The sequence below is a fragment of the Pteronotus mesoamericanus genome, unplaced genomic scaffold, assembly GCF_021234165.1.
Source record: "Pteronotus mesoamericanus isolate MK-2021 breed Mesoamerican mustached bat unplaced genomic scaffold, CSHL_Meso_final contig_1, whole genome shotgun sequence".
Classification (NCBI taxonomy): domain Eukaryota; kingdom Metazoa; phylum Chordata; class Mammalia; order Chiroptera; family Mormoopidae; genus Pteronotus; species Pteronotus mesoamericanus.
In genome coordinates, this window is record NW_026554998.1 from 2550519 (window position 1) to 2572108 (window position 21590).

Consider the following 21590-nt stretch of genomic DNA (forward strand, 5'->3'; position numbering starts at 1 on the left):
AAAACTGTTTTTTCAGAGGAAGATGCAAACCTTCTTGATCCTACTGGGTGGCAGTGAGTTTTTGTCCTGGGGCCTGCAGAGGCCGGGGCGCCAGGGCAGAGGGGGCTGGGGAAGGGTCCCCGGGGGGGGCGGCTGCTCACCTTCGTCCCTTTCCACACCCCTTCTCGTTTTCTGTGTGGGGTCCTACGCACCCTTGTTCAACAAGCACTTACTAAGCGCCTGCTGCGTCCCTGGCGTGGTCTGGCTGCTGGGGCCCTGCCGTGGGCAGGCCATCCTGGGAGGCCCTCGGCGCTGCCCGGCGGTGACGCACGCTGGGCGCACGCGCTGGGAGGGGCGGAGGACGCCAGGGAGGCCCCTCTGGCTGCGGGGCCGAGGAAGGCGAGGGAGGAAGGCTGTTCCGGGAAAACTCTCTGGCCACAGGGACAGCACGTGCAGAGGCCCTGAGGCGACAGCGCCCAGTGGGGGCTGGACCAAGGGCAGGGCGGCCGGGGCTGGAGCGCGGTGGCGAGGAGGTGGCGAGGAGATCGGCAGGGTGGGGGCAGACCTGGGGGCCTCCTCTTTGAGGGCAACGATTTGGAAGGTGGTTTTGAGCTGGAGTGACAGGATCAGGCTGAAGCAGGTGGTTGTGGGGCGTGGAGACAGGAGACCCTGGGGTGGGACCCAGCCCCGGGTGGGCGTGGCGCAGAGGCTGTGCGGGGAGCTAAGGCGGAGCCCGCGGCCCCGCTGACCGACTGGATACGGGTGTGGAGGAACCACCCAGGGGCTGGGCCTGTGTCTGGGCTGGGGAGGCGGTGGGGGCGGGTTTGGGGGGAAGCCAGCCCTTGGTTTGTTGGTTTGCACGCTGATCTCTGAGATGCTCTTTGGCGCCCTGCGTGGGGATGTGGCTCTGGGGCTGGGGGCAGAGCTGGGGCTGGAGAGCGCGCCCGGGAGAGAGGCCGGGGCGGCGAGCAGGGGTCCCAGTGGCTCCCTCTTCCCTGCAGTCGTGGACGGGATGCTGAGCCTCAGTCCCCTCTGCTTCCCCTGGGGAGCTGGGCGCCGACGGCCCTGGGTGTGAGCGGGCGCTGCCTCCTGCAGCCGCTAGCTCTCCCGCGTGCTCCCCGGCCACCCACGCTGCGAGGGAAGGGGGGCGCCCGTCCCTCCCTCCCGCCGGCCGTCAGCCTCTGTGACGGACCCTGGTCCCACCGGGGTTCTGGTGCAGATGTGGCTCCCCATCCCGGTTACCTCCACTGTAGCAAAGCCACGGGGCTCGTGCCCCCCAGTCCTGGGGGGGTGGCGGGGCTGGTCTCTCCGAGGCCTCCGTCCTTGGAGTGTAGACAGCCGTCTGCTCCCTGTGTCTTCCCATGGTTGTCTCTCTGTGTGACTGTGTCCTACTCTCTTTTTACGTGGACTAGGTCATATTGGATTAGGGCCACCCCAGGACTTCACTTTCACTTGGTCCCCTTTTTCAAGGCTATCGCCAAATAAGGTCATATGACAAGGCCCTCGGGGGCACCAGAGCCACCCAGGCTGCTGTGGGCTGTCAGTCCCAGGAGCCCCAGCAAGATGGAGGGTGAAGGAGGTGCCAAAGCCCCGCCCTGGTCCCCTCCCCTGTCCTAGAGCAGCCTCGCCCACCAGCCGCGGATCTTACCGGGGGCCCCTGAAGCATATTTCACAGGCGTCCCCTCGGGTGGCCATGCCCTTCGCTTGAACAGCGCCCGCCCGTGGGGGCTGATGGGGTTCGCTGTGTGGCTTCCTCACTTTCCATCAAGATAGAGTGAGCGAAACCAGTGGTTGTCAGCTGGCAGCGACAGCCGGCGTCAGAGCTCGCGGCGAGCACCACTGACACCCAGTGGGTAAAGGCCGGGGCGCGGCCCAGCACCCTGCAGGGGATCCAGGGACAGCGCCCCGGGGCGGAGGGGCGCCCGCTTAGAGGCCCCAATACTGCCGCGTGGCTGTGATGTCGGCTCCGTGGAGCTGGACACGCTGGTAGGAAAGAGGCGTGGGGAGCAGCCACAGAGATGGACCATGTGTTAGGTCACAGAGAAAACATTAAATTAAAACACGTTAACTTGGGCCTCTTTCTCTTCCCTGCTGGGGATCCGAGGGGCGTTGGCCGCAGGGTGGGACAGTCCGGTCCCCCGGGAGCACAGGCAAGGCGGCGGCTCACCTGCTCCCTGTCCGCAGGTGCGGAGCGGGGCGCGGCTGTGCGGCCCTCGCTGGAGAGCCTGCTGGCCGCCAGCAGCCACATGCTGAAGGAGGTGCTGGACGGCGCCTTCGCTGACCCACTCAAGAGCCTGCGGCTGCCGCGGGAGCTGAACCCCAATAAGAAGTACAGCTGGATGCAGAAGAAGGAGGAGCGGGTGAGGTGTCCCGGCCCGTGCTTCCCCGCCTGTGGCCTGTGCAGTGGGGGCGGAGACGGGCCCCCGCAGAGGTGCCACCTTCCGTGGGGCATGGCTGGCTTCAGAGTTGGAAGGGCCTGGTCTGAATCCAGCTCCCGCCGCCGACTCGCAGGAGGGCTCGGGTCACCTGTGTGATCGCACGTCAAGGGGTGTCCCCTGGGCGGCAGCGTGCCGGCTAGGGAAGAGGAGACGGGGCTGTGTCCCTCCCTCCTGTGGGCTGTGGGCAGTGGCTTCCTCTCTGAGCCTCCGCTTGTGACAGATAATGCGATGGCCGGCACAGCTCGAGCAGCTGTTACAGGCAAAGCTGGTCTCTCGGTCCCTGTCACGCAGATGAGGTGTCTGTGTTTCGCCCTAGGCCACAGCTAGCAGTGGCAGAAATGGGATCAAGCTGGGCACCTGGTCTTGGCCGTGAAGCCCCGCCGTCCATCCCCCGGCTGACCAGCGCCCGGCGCGGCGGCAGGGGCTGGAGGGCAGCAGCATCCTCACCCCTTCTCTTCCCTGTAGATGTTCGCCATGAAGTCGTCCTTGGAGAACATGGACGCCGTGGAGCTGGACTTCCGCATGCGGCTGGCCGAGGTGCAGCGGCGGTACAAGGAGAAGCAGCGGGAGCTGGTGAAGCTGCAGAGGCGCCGCGAGTCCGAGTGAGTGCGCACCCCGCCCCACGGCCCGGCCCGGCCCGGCCCTGGCAGGGCGCCCCGTCGCCGGCTCTGTAGGCGCTGGCGCTCAGTAGGTCCGCTGTGGTAGGCCGGCAGAGGTGTGTGAGGGCCCGAGAGACGCGGGCGCATCGGGTGTCTCTGCTCCGTGCCCCCTCCACCCCCCCAGTTCACAGCCAAGCGTGTGATTCTTTTTAAGGGACAGGCGCGAGGATCCCCATAGAAGCTTGGCACGCAGAGGCCCTGGCAGGCCGCGGAAACGGACCCACGCCCTGAGCGCCCTGTCGCCCCCCCGCAAGAGAGGGAAGAGCCGCAACAGTAGCGGAAAGTAAGGCTGGCCCCTCGGTGGGTCGGGGACTGGCAGAGAGCTCGGTGGGAGGCGCGCGGGCCTGCGCAGGGCCTGCGTCGGGCGCCGGGGACCTCGCGTCCCTTGGGCTCGGACCCACCCGGTGTGGCAGCTCTCAGGGAGCGCGGAGGGCGAGCCAGGCGAGTGGCGGATGGACAGGCAGGCTCATCCAGCCAGGACCGAGCGGGCGGGTGGCCCCAGCGAGAGAGGTTCCTGGTGTTGCCCCGCGGCCCTTCCCCCATCGCCCCACCCCGCCCGCTGCTTCCCCCATGGTCAGGGGCCGGCTCCCGCGCTCTTCCGTGCACCTCTCCCTGCGGAGGGCCCGCTGAGCTCCCCGCCCGGTAGGGTGGGCTCCCATTCAGGCTGTCACTCGGTTCCCTCCGTGCTGGACAGCGTCTGTCTGTGCCTGAACCTGCTGCCTGTGACCCAGGGCCACCTCCTTCGGGGACAAGCCCCTTGAATGGCAGCAGAAGTTAGGTGCGGCCCCTCTGGAGGTCTTCACCTCTGGCTGGAATGAGAACTGTTCCTCCAGGCCGGGCGTGGGCAGGAAAGGTGCCGTGGCCTTCCCTGGGGGTTGGGAGCAGCGTGAGTTATGCGGGGCCCATCCAAGGAAGGGGCAGTCTGCACCTCAGCCCGCGCCGTCCGTGCCGGTGACGCTTAGGGGGTGCAACGCTTGGCTTGAGGAGGCAGAGGGGGCCGCGGGGTGCCTTCAGGAGGCACAGCAGAGTGTCAGTGGGGTCTTCTGAGGAGAAGACAGCCCCAAGGGCCCCCATGGCTTGCATTTAACACTCCTGGATGTTCTGGACTGAGGAGAGGATGGGCTGGAAGAAGCATGCCATCACCGGCCACGGGTCAGGGAAAGCGGCTGCAGGGGAAGGGAGCCAGGGCTGGGCCAGCGCACGTAGGCCCGCGGGTAAGGGGCGTGGACCCCAGAGGTGGCTGCACTTCCTGCTTTTGAGTCCCAGCTCCGGCCCTCGTTGTGACCTCGGGCCAGGTGTTAGCTTTTCTGAGCCGCAGATGCCTCAGCGATAAAAAAGTAGTATGTAGAATGAGGGCCTTGTTTCGTGGCTGAAATGTAAAGCACTAACATGGAAGGAGATAAGTGTAAAAATTAGCTGCTTTTATTACTATTACTTGTGAGGATTTAGCTGAGAACAGCCAAGAGCAGCCTCCGGAGGCACCAGGTCCCGACTGCTTATGCTCTCAAGGGTGCGGAGACCAGCCGTGGCTGTTCACAGAAGCTCTCGGTCTTAGTCACTCTCCCATGCTGGCGGATTTCCTTGGCATTTCTGATCCTTGTTCTTGGCACGTTTTGGGAAGGAGACGCCTGGTCATGCAGAGCTGTATGTGTGAGTGTGTGTGCAGGGCCATGGGAGGGACAGGCCAGCGGAGGATGCTGCCTTGGAGTTGTTTCCCTTCTTTCTCACTAAGCGCTCATTCTGCCTCATTCACAAACGTCCCAGAATCCCAGCACCATAGTTCTGCAGGATCCGTCTCCCCAGACTCGTCACTGCGCTTCGACCCCCAGAGCCTGCCCTTCGGGGCCACGAGGGCGGACCCCGGGCCCTTGAGTCCTGCCTGGGCAGGGTGCTGACTGGCAGTGCCTCTGGTTGCAGGCTGAGCGGCAAGCCCCTGCTGACGCCGGAGGCCTGTGAGCTGGGAGCGGGGATGAGGAAGAGACACAAGGGGCCAGAGGAGGAACATGAAGCCCCCGTTGGCGCGGGGAAAGCCAGGGGCAGGAGCCAGCCCTGGGACGAGCATGATGCCCCGTCCGACTTCATGAGTCAGGTCAGTGGCCCTGTCTTGCAGGGGTGCCGCCAGCTCGTGCCAAAGTTCTGGAGGGGATGTGGAGTTCACACTCCCTTCACCGGTCTGTTGCTCCTGCCGCTGCACAGAAACTGTAGAAACGGTTGCCTTAGTTCCTCCAATCGGCTCATTGTACAGGGGAGGGAAATGACAGCCCAGAGCAGCTCAGATGCTTAGCAAAGCAACTCAGCCCCAGGCAGAGCTGAGACTGAAAGCCGCATCCCCTGTGGGTGCCGCATGACCCTTTGCTGAAGCCAGGCAGGCAGACTGCAGGTTTTTAACCAGAGAACGCATTACACTGTTGTTTAACAGTGTAATTGTTTAACGAGCAGCTTCCCCATTCTATAGTTTTAAGAAACAAGGGCCCAATGCCATTGCAATTTCCTCTGTGAACTCTCCAGAGGTACTGGGGTGAGAGCCAGCTGCTTGATTTTTCTTATTTCTGCAGAGCATTGAAATTATGCACTTAAAGCCCTCATCTCTAAATGCTAGTGTACCTTGTCATCCCTCCTCGTAAAGCCCTGTGCCAGGGGGCTGTTTTGGTTGATGTGACCATCAGAGGCAAGTACTCACGCCAGGGGCCCAGTGCGAGGGAAGAGAGCCCGTCCGCACACCAGGGCCCTTTATTCTCTCAGACTGGGAAGCATACTTTTGTTGTTTAAATGACACTATCCCAACTTTTTCCTCCCTATGAAGAGTTACCTGATTAAAGCAAATCGAGATAAAATGTTCAAATGAGGGGCATTAATGGCTTTGACACTGCATGTCACTTCCACGGCAAATGCCTACAGCTGATGAGAATGAAAGCAGCAATTTAATCTTTGAAATCGCTAATCTTTCGGCTTCAGGCATCCAAGGCACGCTCCAGGCATTTTCTTGGCAGCTTCAGCCCATGTGGTTGGATGGACCGACTTAGGCCTCTTCAGCGGCCGCTTTAGGCGGCTGAGATAAGCAGATCAGCGGGCTCTGAGCTGGGTGTTGGGTCTGGGTTCCCTGCCTCCTCCCTTAGTCCAGCTGGCTTCTCCAGGCCATTGGCAGCTCTGCTCACTGAAAGTGCTTCCCTGGGAGTCACCAGACAGCCCCGCGGAGGGCCAGGGTGGAGATGCCGGTGCCAGCGATCTTTGTCGCCACATTAACAGCAGTTGGATAAGTGCTTCCTGTGCCTAATCTCGGTTCATCTTCAGAGCAATCTTGGGGGGCCCCTACACAGGTGTCCCCTTTTTACAGACAGAGGCTAGGAGCAGTCAGGCAGCTTGTCGGAAGCCTGGGAGGCAGGGAGGAGGACTGGCATCCAGCTCTTCAGAGCTTGTGCACGGAGCCCCACTACCCGGCTTGGTCCAATGTCCTAACCCGGGACTTTCCTCTCCAGCTAAAGATTAAGAAGAAGAAGATGGCCAGCGACCAGGAGCAGCTGGCAAGCAAGCTGGACAAGGCCCTCTCCCTCACCAAGCAGGACAAGCTCAAGTCCCCCTTCAAGTTCTCGGACAGTTCTGGGGGGAAATCCAAACCGGGCGGGGGCTGCGGCAGGTACTTGACGCCTTATGACAGCCTGCTGGGCAAGGACCGGAAGGCGCTGGCCAAAGGCCTCAGCCTGTCTCTGAAAGCCTCCAGAGACGGTAAACACAAACGGGCCGCCAAAGCCAGGAAGATGGAGGCGGGCTTCAAGGCCAGAGGCCCGCCCAAGTCGGCTCATTCCCCGTTCGCCTCGGAAGTGAGCAGCTACTCCTACAGTAAGTAGCCGAGGCCGTGCTGCCTCCAGGCCGCCATTTCTTTCTTCCCCTTCCTTTGTCCGTTTTGGGCGCTCCAAAATCTCTTTTTGTCTCTGCACCGTCTCTAGGCCGGAAGTGGGTCCGCCTGGGGCGGAAGTACTTGCATTGGCCTGCGCCATGCTGGGTGGGTGCCTGTGATTGGTGGTGGGAGCGGAAGTTTGCCTGCCCTCTCGCGTTCACTTTGCCGGAAACCGTCAGTGTGGAGGCCTTGTGCCACAGAGTTTTCGGCTGCAATTCCTAGAGCGGCCGCGCGTGAGGACCATAGAGAGGATCTCCCCCGCCCTGGGCATCTGTCCGCCCTCGGGCCGAGTGTTGGTAAGAACGTCATCTAATGAGCGCTCTCCGTCTGGGCACCCAACTGAGGGCTGTACGGGCAGAACTTCACTTTATCTTGGTGACAACCTCGTAGGCAGCCGCCCATTTTGGTCTTTATGGTAGATGCTGAGGTTGGGCAAGGTTGACCGCGCTGGGCGGGGCTGTCGCGCTGGGATCAGGCCTAGGACTTCACCCCTGGTGGACGTGGCCTTTGTGCTGCTCAGCTTGTTTGCAGCTAGCCGCAGGGCGCTGTGGAGGCCTGGGACATAGCTGGTGGCTCTGGGACCGAGTTTCAGTTCCTTAACGAGTTTCTTCGCTGGGAGCTCGGGACGAGGTTTCCGGAGCCGGGCAGCCTAGGGTCAGCCCCTGCGACTCTCCTTGGCGTCCGGCGTCCCGGTCTGCCGTGTGGCCTGTAATAGGTGTCGCTGCTTGTGGGCAGAATACCTAATACCCAGGGTGGGCGGGGACTAGGTGCGTGGCCGCTGCAGGAAGGCCAGGAGGGGCTTCCTCCCCACCCCCACCCCGGGCCTGGTTCCCGTCAGTGGGGCCTTCTCTGAAAGTCTCAAGGCTGGGGCTGGGGCGGAGGGCCCTTCCATGGAGGACCGTCTGCGTCTGGGCGCCTGGGCTTCTGGTTGGCTCTGCATGGTTCACTGGGGGAGGCGAGACAGTTTCACGGTCAGGAACAAAAATGGACACCTTCAATGTTACCGTGGAGCATGCTTTCTTAAGGAAATTAAAGAAAGTTGTTATGGACTTGAGAGTTGAGATTGCCTGTATTGCCGGGCTGTCGTGAGCTTTAAGTAAGCTCACATGGCAAAGAGCTCGACGTAGCCCCCTTGCATGAGATTATGTTGCTGTTTGTTTTGCTTTGTTTTGTTTTTTAACGCGTGTTTCTGGTTGCCCAGGACTAGTGGGTCTCCAGGGCCGTTTCTCAGATGGGCGTGGGCAGGCAGGTTCTTTGTGTTTTATGTGCCGATGACGAGTACGAATGACAGAGATTCAGACGGATGGGATCCAAACAGCACCGCCCAGGCCCCGTGCCCCTTTCAGAGACTGGCAGCTCTGAAGGCCGAGGGAAGGGCTTCCGCTGCTCTTTCCGCCTTTGCTGGTTGTGGAGCAACGCGGAGGCTGTGAGAAGGGCTGCCGCTCCCTTGACCCCTCAAGGCAGAGTGGCCGATGGATGTGGCCTGGCAGGTTGCCTGAAGACCCCTCCGCCCCCACTGCCACGTGAGCGTGGTACAGTTAGAGGCCAGAGGTGAGTTTAGTCCCTGAGATCTCGGGGTGGTCTGAGCCGGTGAGTCCGCGGTAGCAGATGTGCGCACGTGCACGAGGCCGCGTTCAAGTTGCCAGTCCAACCCCGTTATGTTTCCGACTAAAACTGCACTGCCCAGCGAGGCCGACGGGCTGACGTTGCCACCGGAGGCCCGGAGGCCCGGCCTGTCTCCCACGAGCTGGCTGGGGAGAGAGCTCCTCCTGTGTCCCTGCTGGCTTCTCTGCTGCCTGGGCCAACGACAGGGCCCCGTCACAGAAGTCAGGGTGCGCTCCAGCGGAGTGACGCTGCGCCGGCAGGAGGCAGGGAAGGAAAGCGCTGCCCTCTTGCTTCTGCACTCGGTGGCAGGGGTTGGGTGGCACGCCTGGTGGCTCTTGGAGGGGAGCCAGGTTGTTCATTGTCACTCGTGGACGTCGGCAGGGTGGGATGGGAACACATGAGAGGGAGAGCTGTGGCTAGCGGTCAGGTGGGGGCCTGGTGGGGCTTGTCCTTGTCGCTGTCCTACCTAGAATTGCCAGGCCATCCTGCAGTGGGGTCTCGGTGGGAGTGGCAAGTGTAGATGTTGGCGGTGGCCGCCAGGGGGCACCCCTGCCCGCGGTTTCTCTTGGCCCCAGAGATAGTGGGCGTTGGCAGAGCTGCAGGCGCCTTCGTCAGTGTTCTGCGTGTTCCAAGTAGATTTTCCCAGATTAGGGGATTAGGCTTTGGCTGCGGTGCCGTTCATTCCAGTGAAATCTTGTTTGACAGCCCCAGTGTAGAACGGATCCAAACAGCGTGCGTTTGGAGTGGGCTGGAAGTGGCCAGAACTGTGCCCGCTTGACAGCCCCTCCCCAAAGCCGAGGGGCCTCCCGTTGGAAGCTTGAGAACCTCCGCCGGGCGGTGCCGTGAGGCTGAGGCCTGTGGGAAGCCAGCAGCAGGGTGCTGGTAACCGGCTCTGGTAGGAAACCACAAAAGGCGCGCTGTGACATCCCTCGCCTTGGCCCGTTGGGAGAGGTGTGCTGTGCCGGCCCGCATGCCGCCAGAGGCTGGTATCTTTGGGGAGAAGAGCTGTCCTTGAGCCTTTCCCTCTTGGGCCTCGTCCCCCCCACACCTTGGGCTGGGTGCAGTCCTGGGGGGAGCCAGGATCCAGCGGTGACCCCACGGCCAGGGGAGAGGCCTCCTGCTCGCAGGGCTTCCCTCCAGGGCCCGGAAGGGCTGAGCGCTGGGGGCCTGTGCCACGCGGTGTTGGCAGCGGCCTGCCTGGAGAGGGCCCGCCCGGCCGGGGGAGGCGCGCAGCTCGGGGCTGCGGAGCGGGGCCGCCCAGGTGAGAGGCAAGGGGGCCGGCCGGCTCCGGGGACCTGCCTGTACCGGCGCCGGGCGCGCTGGCAGCCGCAACGTCAGACACCAGCCCCTCCCTCCCCCGCGTGGCGACTTATCTCATTACAAACTACTTTGACTGCAGATACGGACTCAGAGGAGGAGGAGGAGTTCCTGAGGGATGAGTGGTCTGCCCAAGGCCCCTCCAGCTCCAAACTGACATCGCCCGTCCTGTGTGGCATGGTGGCAAAGAACAGCAAGCCGGCCGGAGGCCCCAAGCTGCCCAAGAGGGGCCTGGCGGCCGCCCGGACACTGAAGCCCAAGCCAGCCGCGGGCAGGAAGCAGCCGTTCTGTTTGCTGCTTCACGACGTCGGGGCCCGGTCCTCCTTCAGCGACTCCTCGGAGGACTCGTGTGACCAAGGTTACTAGCTCCACACACACAACCCCTTCCGTGTTTCAGAGCGCGAGTGCGTGAGAGCGAGCGCGAGCGAGAGAGCCAGGGTTCGGGAGCGATGGCGCTGCGGGCGCCGTCTGGTTCTTGGCAGCGTAGCCTGCCGCATCGGCCTCTGAGCCGGGTCTGCTTGTACCTGTATCGTTGTGATGATGCCACGCTAGCTCTTTTTGAGCTTTTATACGGACTGATTGTCGTCTTCACCTTCCTCCGCTCCCCCCTCCGCCCCACCCCGCTCTCGCCTCCTCTGTCCCCTAGACCGCAGGCCGGGGTGGGGGTCTCGGCAGGGGCCTCCCCAGGGACGTTTTGTAAATGGGATTCTGTCGTGTGGGCGTGTGACTTGATGTTTGTACTGCGATTTTGGTAATACCAAGCTTTATTAAATATATCGAGTTCATTTTTAACTAAACCCGTGTGCCTTGTCTCTCTTGCTGTGTCCTGACTGAGACCGTTAGGTTGCCGCTTCCCTCCTCCGTCCCTCCCCCCTTCCCCACCCCCCCCAAAGGGGTAGAGACCACCCCTGCTTTTCTCTATTATTCAAATATCCCTGGGAGCTGCTGGCATGCGGGTCATGTTTCAGGTTCCAAGTCAACTGCTTCCACCTTCGGCATCATCTTTTTTTTTTTTAAGCTGCTTGTTTGTCTTTTGTTTTCTTAAAGCTCTGTTCCTACGCACCAGTGCTTTGAACACATTTGCAAACACTTGTTTTCTAACACACGTTTCTGTTCTGAGGGCCGCGTAGGCAGCGCAGGGCCGAAGTCACCTGAAAGCAGAGGGGCCCAGCGCAGGGCTGTGGAGGGAACCCCGGGCCGCGAGCCCAGGGGCCTGTCCGCCTCGCTCACCCCGAGGGTCGGGCTCCGTGAGCCCCGGCCGGCCGGCCGGCTTGAAGGGCCCCTTGCCCGGGTGGAGGCTGCCCGTCGGGGTTGCTCCCCGCAGGCCTCCCGGGGCCCGGGTGTCAGAGCCAGGGCCCGACCCTCCCTGAGCGAGGCCCAGCACGTAGGGGCCGCTCGGACAGGAGCTGGCTTGAGCCTGGGGCCCGCCCGCCCCCCGCCCGCCCGAGCCTGGCTCTCACGTTCTGGTCCGCCTTCCCCCCCCACCCCTCCCTTCCCGATGGCTCGGATTCATTTTGGGTGACCAGCAGATGTCCCAGCGGGGAGCCAGGTGCCCTTGGGGCTCACATTCTCCTGGGCACCAGGCCAGCCAGCCTGGTTTCCCCAGGTGGCCTCCGTCCCAGGCCTTCGGGGACCCGTCTGGCTGGTTTGCTGTCCTGCCCCCCGCCCCCCGCCCCGCCCCCGCCTCTTCCTGGCCGGGGCTCCTGCGGCTCCCGTGCCTCCTCCCCACAACACACGTCCTCCCTTCCCCTTAAAGCCAGGGTGCCAGCTGCCAAATTTGGGGGCTCCCCTGCCTCATCTCAGACCCCGTAGAGAAGCAGGCAGTCCGTCCCCTGGACCTAGCAAGGGACCATTTGCCCCTGGGGCCCTGAGACCAGGGCTGGACACCGCAGTGGACAGAGCCCCGCTAGGGGGAGGGGGAGGGGGAGGGGCCCCACCGCACGCAGACCCCTTAGCCAGGTCTCCACAGGGATATTTGGGTAATAGGGCCTTACTGACGTCTGGTACTAAAACACCTAATTGGCTTGGCTTTTCTAGTGTGTCTGCTTTCTCCCCCCAGCAGCTTGACCATACCTTCACCCTTGACCCCTACCCATGACGCTTTGAATGTCTGTTTTGGTCTCTTGCATTCGCTCTCACGCTGCACTCGGACGCAAAGCGAAGGCTGGGAGTAGGGCAGACGGCGCCGCGGGTCACTGAGCTGGGGTCGCGCCCGGCTCGTTGGTCCGTAGGTAGGCACCCCCTTTTCTTCGTGTCCCCCCTGCACCTTCCCTCCTCGGGGCTGCCCCCATCGGCTATGGCAGCAGCGGGTCGCTTTGGCATTTATTGATCGGGTTTTGCAAAACCAAACCACGTTACGGCCAGTTTTTTAAATAATAAAACTTTCTCCCCACTTCCCTGGGTTTCTTTGTCGAGACTTTTTTCTCCCCCCTGCCCTTGGCAAGCTCTGCTGCCTCAGGTGTGGACAACTCCAGAATGGCTTTCTTGGCCCTCAGACGCCCCCCTGCCCCCCCGCCCCGCCCTGCAGACCTGGTCCCCGGCCATCGTGGGGAGCAACCAGGGCAGGCTCGGAGCGGGAGGCGGGAGGGTCCTGGGAGACCGAGATGGCCTGTGGCCCCATTTTGGGGCAGGTGTGCACACCCCAGTTTTGGCTTTTGTCTTCCAAACAGCCCCCCTCATCCCCCTGTCTCGGGGTGCTGGGATGGGGCTGCTGCTGGCATTCTGGGGTCGGATGCAGGCCTTCCGGCATCCAGAAGCCCAGAGGCAGCCCCCCCCCGCCCGACCCTGAGGGGGGCCCCCTGGGCGGGAGAGGTCCTAGTCTCCACACCTGAGCAGCCCCGGGTAGGCTGGCCGCCCGTCCAACCCCGGCCCCCAGCCCAGCCAGCCCCACCCACTCCCGGGGGGGGCCTGATGTGGGGGACCCAGGCGCTGTTGAAAGTCTGCCTACACTTAGCCTGCTTTGCCGCTGTGGCCCACTGGGGCGGAGACAGACCGTGACGTCGCAATGTGAAGGGACCGCAAGTGCGCACTGCCTGCCGCCCGCCCGCCTGCCGGCCTCCATCCCGCTTCATCCATCGCTTGGGGCGCCGGCCTCCTCCTCTCCCCCTAACCGCCCCGCTCCGCCCCTCCCCTCGGCTCCCTTTAGCGTTTCCGTAAGCTCGTCACCGCCTCCCTCAGCGAGGGGCCACTCAGCAGAAACGGGGCTCCCGCGGACCCCCGGGCGGGCGCAAACCCTCTGCCCTCGTCGGCGCCCCAGGGCCGCCCCGTCCGGCCGCTGGCGGCACTCACGCATGCAGGTGGCCTGGGGCGTTGGCAGGAAAAGGTGGAGTGGGCCACGCTCCGACTGTCCCCACCCCAGACACCACCTCCGCCTCCAGCCTCGCCCGGCCCCGCCGTGGCCAGCAGCCCCCGGAGCCCTTAACGCTCCCTGTGCTCTGGGCGGACGGGCACCCTCGGCAGGGTCCCTCGGGGGCTCCCTGGCCATGGCATCCGGGGCGGCCAGGCCCGGGGAGAGGTGTGTCCAGTCTCCAGCTGTGGGCACAGGCTGGCCAGCTGGCCTCGGGCTCAAGTCCCGCTCTGAGCGCTTGAGCCTCCTGGGCCCTGGTCTCCCGGGGCAGAGCCGGCCGGCCCGTATCCTGCTCGCTCCAGAGGCATAGCCAGTGGTTCCTTTTTTGCAGGACAGGGTGGTGCTCTGTGTACGTTTAATTCTCTTCGTGCCCACAGAGCGCGTTCCGCTACAGATGTGCACTGCTGCTTGGACTCTGTAGCTGGGGTGGGCTTGGGGGTCACCTTGTGCCACAGATGAGGAAGGGACTTGCCCCAGGTGCTCCAGAGTGGGGGTGGTTCTGGGAGCCAGCTTTGGACCTCAGAGCCTGCGCAGGGCTTCACCTGTAGGTGCCCGCCCCCCCACCTCCCCGGCCCCGCAAGGAGAGACCAGACTCCACCTTCTCCTGCCACCAGCGCCCAGGCCTCCAGCTGCGCAAGCCGCCCCGGGCGCCTGTGCCGGGACCCCAGCCTGAGTCCCCGGCCCCTCCTGCCCCCTGCTCCATCCCTCAGCCTCCTCTTTCCTCTCTCCTCTCCTGCCTCCTTCCTCAGCCTTCACGTTGTACGTCGGGGCGTGTGTGTGTGTGTGAGACCGTGGAGAGAGCTGTCTCCAGTCCTGTCCGTGTGTCCCCTCCCCCAGCACAGGTGCATGTTGGTGTCCCCCGACAGAAACCCACTCTGATCCCAAAGCCGCCGCCCGCTCTGGGCCGTCCAGGATGCCCGGACGCTTTGGGCTCGCTTTGATGGGGCACTGGGCCGCCGGGGGGACGCGTGGGCTGGTTCTGGACCCACCCCCAGCTGGTGAGGAGCGAGGAGCTAGGCTGGCGCTCCGGCCGCGTGGGGGGCGGCGGGGGCGGCGCGGCCCCGGCGTGGCCCTGACTCCCCCTGTTTTCTGCACGCCAGATGAGAGCTCGGAGGAGGAGGAGGACGAGGAGGGCAGACCGGAGCAGGAGGAAGACGAGGCCGCGGGCGGCTGCAGGCTGGGGGCCCGGGAGCGGGACCTGTCGCCGGGCCTGGAGGAGAGCGGGCTGGGCCTCCTGGCGCGCTTTGCGGCCAGCGCCCTCCCCAGCCCCACGGCGGGGCCGCCCCTGTCGGTGGTGCAGCTGGAGGCCAAGCAGAAGGCCCGCAAGAAGGAGGAGCGGCAGAGCCTGATGGGTGAGTCCAGGACGGGCCCGCCGCCCCGGGCAGGGCCTCCGCACTGCGCAGTGGGCGCGCCCCCTCTGGGCCCTCCACGTCGGCAGTTTTCGGCCACGGAGGCCGCCCATCTGCACCCGAGGCTGGGGGCTGTGACCCGGCTGGGGGCTTCACGGGGGCCGCTCCTGACCCATGGGAGATGCGAGAGCGGGCCCAGCACACGTCCCAGGAGCAGGGTGCGGACGGAAGGCGCGGCCACGTGGCGCGGGCGGCCGCGGCCAGGGCCGACGCGGGGGCTGTCGGGGCTGCGGCGCCCTGTGAGCTGGGCTTGGCACCCCGCTCGTCTTGGCCCGAGGGCCGTCTCTCTTCGGTGCTCGATGCCGTTCCGCTGTCCGGGACGCCTGGACCTACAGTTTACCTGCCCGTCGCCCACGGGAGGCACGTAGGGCACACCGGGGACCGCCGAGCTGCGGCGGCGATGAACGCAGCTGCTGTCAACGTCCCCGCGCAGGCGTCTCGTGGGCCGCACGCTTCCAGCTCGTCGGGATAGATCCCGAGAAGCGACCCCGCGGTGCCCTGTGGGAGGAGCGTGCTGCGCTTTGTAAGAAGCCACCCAGCCCCTGCCAAAGCGGCGGCCCCATCGGCGTTCCTGCCGCGGCGACCGCGAGTTCCCGCGGCCCCCGTCCTCACCGGCATGCGGGCTTAGGGTTTTGGATTTTGGCCTTTTTCAGGTGCCTCCGTCGTAGTATTTTGTTGCTGTAATTTGCACTTTTCTGATGACAGACGTGGAGCATCTTTTCATGTGCACATTTGCCACCTGTGTTTCTTCCTTGAAGGGCCTGTTTAAGGTTCTCGGCCCATTTTTAAATTAGGCTATTTGTCGTCTTATCGTTGAGTTTTAAGAGTTCTTTTTGTTTTTTAATTAATTTATTTATTTTTAGAGAGAGAGGAAGGGAGGAAAAAAGAGAAATGTCAATGTGTGGTTGCCTCTCTCGCACGCCCCCTCCCGGGGACCTCACCTGCTGCCCAGGCCTCTGCCCTGACTGGGACTCGAACCGGCAACCTTTTTGGTTCACAGGCTTAGCAATCAACCCACTGAGCCACACCAGCTGGGGCAAGTCTGAAGCGTTCTTTACAGCCCTTTGTCGGTTGTATCGCTTGCAAATGTTTTCTCCCAGCATTGTCCTTTCATTCTCTTGACGGTATTTTTTGCAATGGTAACATTTTTAATTTTAATGAGGTCCAAACCTTTCTTCAAGGTTTGTTTGGTGTCGTTTTTAAAAATTCCCTGCCAAACGCAAGTTCATCTCGGTTTTTTCCAATGCTGTTTTCTAGACGTTTCGTAGTTTTGCGCTTTATATTTCCACCTGTGATCCATTTGTAGTTGATTTTCGGGAAGGATGTAGAGTCTGTGTCTAGGGTTTTGTTGTTGTTGTTGTTTAGGGCTGACGTCCAGCACCGTTCATTGAAGAGACTGTCCCTGCCCTGTGACGCAGCTCTCTGACTGTATTTCGAGGGTCCGTTGCTGGGCTCCCTGTTCTGTTGGTCGGTTTGCCTGTCCGCCCTCTGCCAGCGCCCCCTGGAGCTCCCGCGGCGGTGACTGGCGTGGCACCAGGCTCTGCAGGTGGAGCCGGGAGGAGCTGGCGCTGCGACAGCGTTAGGTCTCCGTGTCCGTGAAGGCCACCTGCTTCCTACTTTTTCTGTGGCTCTTGGGGCGGTCACGTGACATTTGCCTTTTACCCTATTAATAGGGTATGTTGCATATTTCCTGGCACGTTGAACCACCCTTGGCTGGTGGCATAAACTCCACGTGGTCACGATCTGTGATCTTTTTTACATGTTTCTGGATTATAATTACATATGTTTATTGCTGTTAATTCTTTCTGGCGGATTGACCTTGTTTTATCATTTTAAAATGTTCTTCTTTGTCTAAAGTAACAACTTTTGTCTTGAAGTCTTTTTGCCTGATGTTAGTGTGGCCACCCCAGCGCTGTTTTGATTACTATTTGCCTGGTTTCTTTTCTTCATCCTTTGACTTTCAACCTCTTTGCGTTTTACCCTTTGTTATTTTCCTGTTCGCCTCTCCCGCCTTTAGCCTCATTTTGGGGGAGCAGGCAGGAGCCCAGGATGCTGACGGGAAGCAGGGCGTGGGCCCCCCTCCCCGTCCCAGCTGCCTGCTCGCCTCCCCAGTAGCCCCGCGGAGCCTCGGCCCCGCCCCGGGCCACACGTGCCGCCCCCCTTCTCCCGGGGGGGGGTCGATCCTCTGCCACCCACCCTGCCCTGCGGCTCCGGGCGCCCCTTGTTGGTGTGCACCAGCTCTCGGTCCCCACTCAGGCACCACGGTGCCACCTGTGCCCGTGGGTTTCCGGGTGGCTCTCCACAGGGAGCTCCCCGCAGGCGGGTCTGCTCCCAGGCCTGTGTTTTATGATCCACTCCCTAATCAGCCACGGAAGCTCCCAGCTGCCCCCTCTGCAGCGGCGGGTCTGTTAGCGAAAGACTAAGGGGGTCCTTAGGCTCTGCAAGCGGCTCCTTCGCGCGCCGTGTGCCCCGGCCCTCGCCTGTCCCGCTGCCGCCGCCCAGGGTCAGCAGGTCCTGCTCTGGGGTGATGCCAGCTCTCGGGGGCCGGCACAGACACCCTGTCCCCAGGGCCGGCCTGGGGGAGGCATACGCCTTACGGCTCCTGTCCTCAGGGACCTGTTTGCTGGGGGCTGGGGCAGGATGGGACCAGCAGCCAGGGATTGGCGCCCCGCAGCGTGCTGCCTGCCAGGGAGGACGGGGTGTGGACGGGGGGCGCCCCAGGGTGGCGTTGGCTCAGGCGAGGCCCACCCCCGTGAAGGGGAGCAGGTGCTGGGGACCTCCCAGCTCTGAGATGTGGCACGAGGAGGCGGCGGAGAGTCCCCACCGGGCTCGGGGATTTCGCCCGGGCTTTGCCACCTGCCTCCCTGAGTTGCCATCTCAGGTGTGGGGCCCACTCCGCTCACCTGTCCCAGCTTCTGGGATTCCCGCGGGGCTCACAGGGCCGGAGGAGAAGCTCCCACCGGCCCAGGCAGGAATGTCCACAGCCCGGAGCCGACGCTGCTCAGGGGAGGCGTGTGGAGCAGCCTGGGCAGCCAGGGTGGGCCGGGGACAAGAGCAGGGCCTGGCGGGACCTGCCACTCACAGGCGTGTGGCCGGGCGCGGCCTCCTCTGGGCCTCAGGTTCCTCCCCTGGAAGCGTAGAGAAGGCTCCCGCGGGCGTACGGTCCCTGGCGGGGGCGGGGACGGGGCTGTGGCCTCGTGCTGGTGGCCAGGACAGCGGGGCAGGGGGGCGCGGGCCCCACGAGCCCCCAGCCACAGCCCTGTCCCTCATTCCACACCCAGGCACGGAGTTCGAGTACACCGACTCGGAAAGCGAGATCAAGGTGCGGAAGCGATCACCTGCGGGGCTGCTGCGGCCCAAGAAGGGACTAGGGGAGCCAGGCCCCTCCCTGGCCACACCCGGGCCTGGTGCCCGGGGCCCTGGCCCCACCAGCCCGGACAAGGCCAAGCTGGCGGCAGAGAAGGGGCGCAAGGCCCGCAGGCTGCGGGGCCCCAAGGAGCCCGGCTTTGAGGCGGGGCCCGAGGCCAGCGACGACGACCTGTGGACGCGGCGGCGCAGCGAGCGCATCTTCCTGCACGACGCCTCGGCCGCGGCCCCCCCGCCCAGCAGCGCGGCGCCCGCCGTCGCCAAGCCCGGCCGCTGCGGCAAGGGCGGCCCGCTGAGCCCGCGCAAGGACGCCGGCCGCGCCAAGGACAGGAAGGACCCCCGGAAGGTAGGGGGTAGTGGTGGGGGGCACGGGGCGGCGCCGGCGGGCTCCAGCGTCTGCCACAGGCAGCGGCCGTGCCAGAGCCGCCGGAGCTGCCCTCTGTGGCGCCCATCCGGCTCCCTGTGAGCGTCTCCACGGAGGGGCCCGGGGCGGCCTCGCAGCTGCCAGCAGGAGCGTAAGGGACGCTCCAGGCTTTTGCGGTAACTGTCACGCACTACGTGACAGTGGTGGCTGTTGGTGACGAAGTCACAGGACAGCCAGTCCTGTTGTGATTTGTGCTCTACTCACACCCGCAGGAAAAGCTCATTTGCTCAGAGGTCGGTGAGGATAGAGACGGGGCTTCCTTTTCCCACCCTCACGCCCAGATGCCCCGAGTTCCCCGGGGGCGCCCAGGCCAAGGACACTTGCTGCCTGCGACTCTGTGCCGAGTGGGACGGCCTCCCTCTGGCACAAGCTGCCAGGGCGCCCGGGGCTCGTCGCCCCCTTTTAGGTGGTTAGGTTCACACCTGGCAGCAGCTCCCGGCGACAGTCCCTGCCTCAGGCCCCCTCTCCGCGTCCTGGATTGAGGTAAACCTAAATGGCAGAGGCCTTCTGGAGAACGTCGCAAAGAGCGACGAGGCTCTGCGTTGGCTGCCTGGTAACGAGTGACAGAGAGAACGGGGCCGCACCCGAGTGTCCGTCACGGGCACCTCGGTGTGTGCACCCCAGCTTCCTGGTGGCCGGAGCCCCCGCCGGAGGCCTCTGCGGGCCTTGGCGAGGAGGCGTGGAAGCGGTGAACAACGACGGGGCCGAGGCGCGTTCTGACCGCATTCCCACGCGCACTTAATTTCCTGGTAAAGGCGGGCATGTTCCAGGCACTCATGATGTTTCTCACTCCGGCCGCCCGAGCGACGCGGGGCCCGCAGCGGGAGCGCTCAGCCCCGCAGGTCTGCCCCCGCCAGGTACCGTGGCAAGTCCAAGGCCGCCTGTGCTTCAGGCAGACCGGCTGCCAGTTGGGACTCAGGTTTGATCCTTGACTGGAGTGATGCGCAAACTCGGGAAGACTGCGCTTGCGTTCGCCAGGTTGTTGAAAGGGACACCAGCCCGGGAGATGCCGTGGGAGGGACGTCAGGGCAGGGCCTGGGGAGGGCCGGGCTGCCCGGCCCCCTCCACGTGCCCCCCGCACCTCCCGTGCGCACATCCGGGCCGTCTGACGCTGTGGCCTGGGGGTCTTATGGAGGCCGCGTCACATGGACACGATCGGCGGTTATCTCACTCCCGGGCCCTTCTCCTGTCCCCAAGGGATGAAGGGTCACCTCGTTGGAACAAAAGAGGCTCCTAAGCCCCAGGAGCTCGGCGCCAGGCCCTGGGGGCGGAGGCCTCAGGCTTTTTCTTACCTCGCGGTTGACTGCTCCCCAAACCGCACAGGGCGGTTGCGGGTAGAAACTGCACTATGTAGGCGGCCCCGTGACCTGCCCCAGGTCACAGCAACTGCTGAGCATCAGAGCTGGGCCTCAGCCCCCGAGCCGTGCCGCCTCCGGGGCCTTCCCTGGGCAGCCCCCCGGCCCCCGTGGCGGGGAGTGCCAGGGGCTCGCCCGGCCTCAGTTTTCTGGGGACGCGGCAGGAGATGGACCTGGAACGGAACAGGTTAATAGTCAGCAAGAGAAACCCGGCCCCTGTCCCATCGCCTGGGAACAGCCACGGCTGACGTTTTCCGGGGATGCACTGGCTCCTGTTTGTTGACTTGGCGTCACGCCTTGTGCATCCCCGTGTGCGGAGCTTTCATTTTCCTTTTAAAATCAGTATTTCTGGATGTCTGCGTGGGACACCCCTGCGGGGCCAGCCTGTGGTTATCGTTCCCTCCCACCATCGACCCCGCTCCCACGGCGACGGGTGGCCGCTTGCCTTTGCTGTGGCAGCCACCGCAGCAACGGACACCTCTGCTCTGTGCACGGCTCCGGTCCTGTTCAGAGCTCTTCTCTAATTTCAAAAAAATAATACCGCTCCCAGAAATGGGGAAGAGTGGCCCGTTTTACCTGATCCGAGCAGTAATTTGGAAGGTAATTTGGAAGGTAATTTGGAAAGAAGAGGAAGAAAAGAAAGTCCACTCGGAAGGCTTTTGCTGTCGCCGCCCCCGCGCCACGCCACGCTGCGCCGCGTGCAGACGGCGCCCGGAGACGAGCTGACCGTTTGGCAACAGGCTCGACAGTGAAGAGGAATCGGCGCCCCGTTAAAAACGCTCCCCGACCCCCAAGATGCCTCTGATGCCAGAAACGCAAACAGGATTAAAACGTGTATCAGACGCAAAAAAAAATAGAATGTGTACACATACGTGTACTCGTGTGCCCCCATCCCCAGAATGGGGGTTAAACTGAACACCTTTCGTCCCTGTAACATTTCACGTTGTGTCCCCTTTAGTGCTGTGGCATTTAGCTGCTCTGCTGTTGTCGTGGTAACAACACTCGCCCAGTGTTACCTTTTTCTGTTTCTTCATTTCTACCTGCTCCGGCCCCCGGATTTGGGGATTTGGTCGTGTTGTTGCGGGCGTGTCTCTTAAAAAGCACAAAGCGACCCTTGCCCCCGCTGCCCCCGCGGCCCCCTCCCCTGCCGTCCCCGGGGTCACTGACTGTGGCTGCAGCCACTCCCCGCACCCGCACGCAGGCCGTCCCGCCCAGGGGCGCCGCTGTGGCACGATTGCCGGGGCGTCTCTGGAGGCGCCAGCATTTCGGACACGGGCGGCCGGGCACCTGGGTTGTTCCCAGTTCTTTGCTCTGCTGAGCGAGGCTGGGCGCAGTTCCTGTGCGCGCGGACTGCCTGGGGTCTGCCCCCGAGAGGGCGCGCCCTGGCGCACCAGCCGGGAGCGGGGAGTTGAGCTGGGGTGATGTGCCGCGTGCCCCTCCCCTGGGACCAGTGGCCCACACCACCCCCGTCTGGCAGTGACTCGGGTGGCAGCTGAAGTCCCTAACGGCTGCTTGCAGGAATATAGCCGTGGAGCTCACCGGGCAGAGCTACCCGCCCTGTCTCTTCTGGCGTCCTTTGTAAGAGCGAAAAAGTGGAGGCGTCGTCACGGGCGGTTGGGCTGCGGGCCCCCCCACACTGTGGCACGTTGGCAGCTGTTAAAAAGAGTCCCTCTCAATGTTTATCAGACATTCTGGTGGGGGGCATTGCAAAATGGAACTTTCGGTAAATTCCCATCCGTGTTAAAAAAACAAAACTGTGTTTAAAAAAAGACTGTGTGCATAAACACGTCTGCATAG

The 21590-nt window shown here is 63.5% G+C and overlaps 1 protein-coding gene across 1 annotated transcript in view; it reads left to right on the forward strand.

The window, feature by feature from the left end:
* The window catches only part of TNRC18 (trinucleotide repeat containing 18), a 71402-nt gene that overhangs the window by 34689 nt on the left and 15123 nt on the right, over positions 1-21590 (forward strand). The window contains exons 11-18 of the mRNA XM_054571810.1: positions 2164-2339; positions 2883-3019; positions 3231-3359; positions 4994-5165; positions 6553-6913; positions 9976-10251; positions 14340-14591; positions 17930-18360. Of these exons, the coding sequence (XP_054427785.1) occupies positions 2164-2339; positions 2883-3019; positions 3231-3359; positions 4994-5165; positions 6553-6913; positions 9976-10251; positions 14340-14591; positions 17930-18360 (1934 nt within the window). The remainder of the gene's footprint in view (positions 1-2163; positions 2340-2882; positions 3020-3230; positions 3360-4993; positions 5166-6552; positions 6914-9975; positions 10252-14339; positions 14592-17929; positions 18361-21590) is intronic.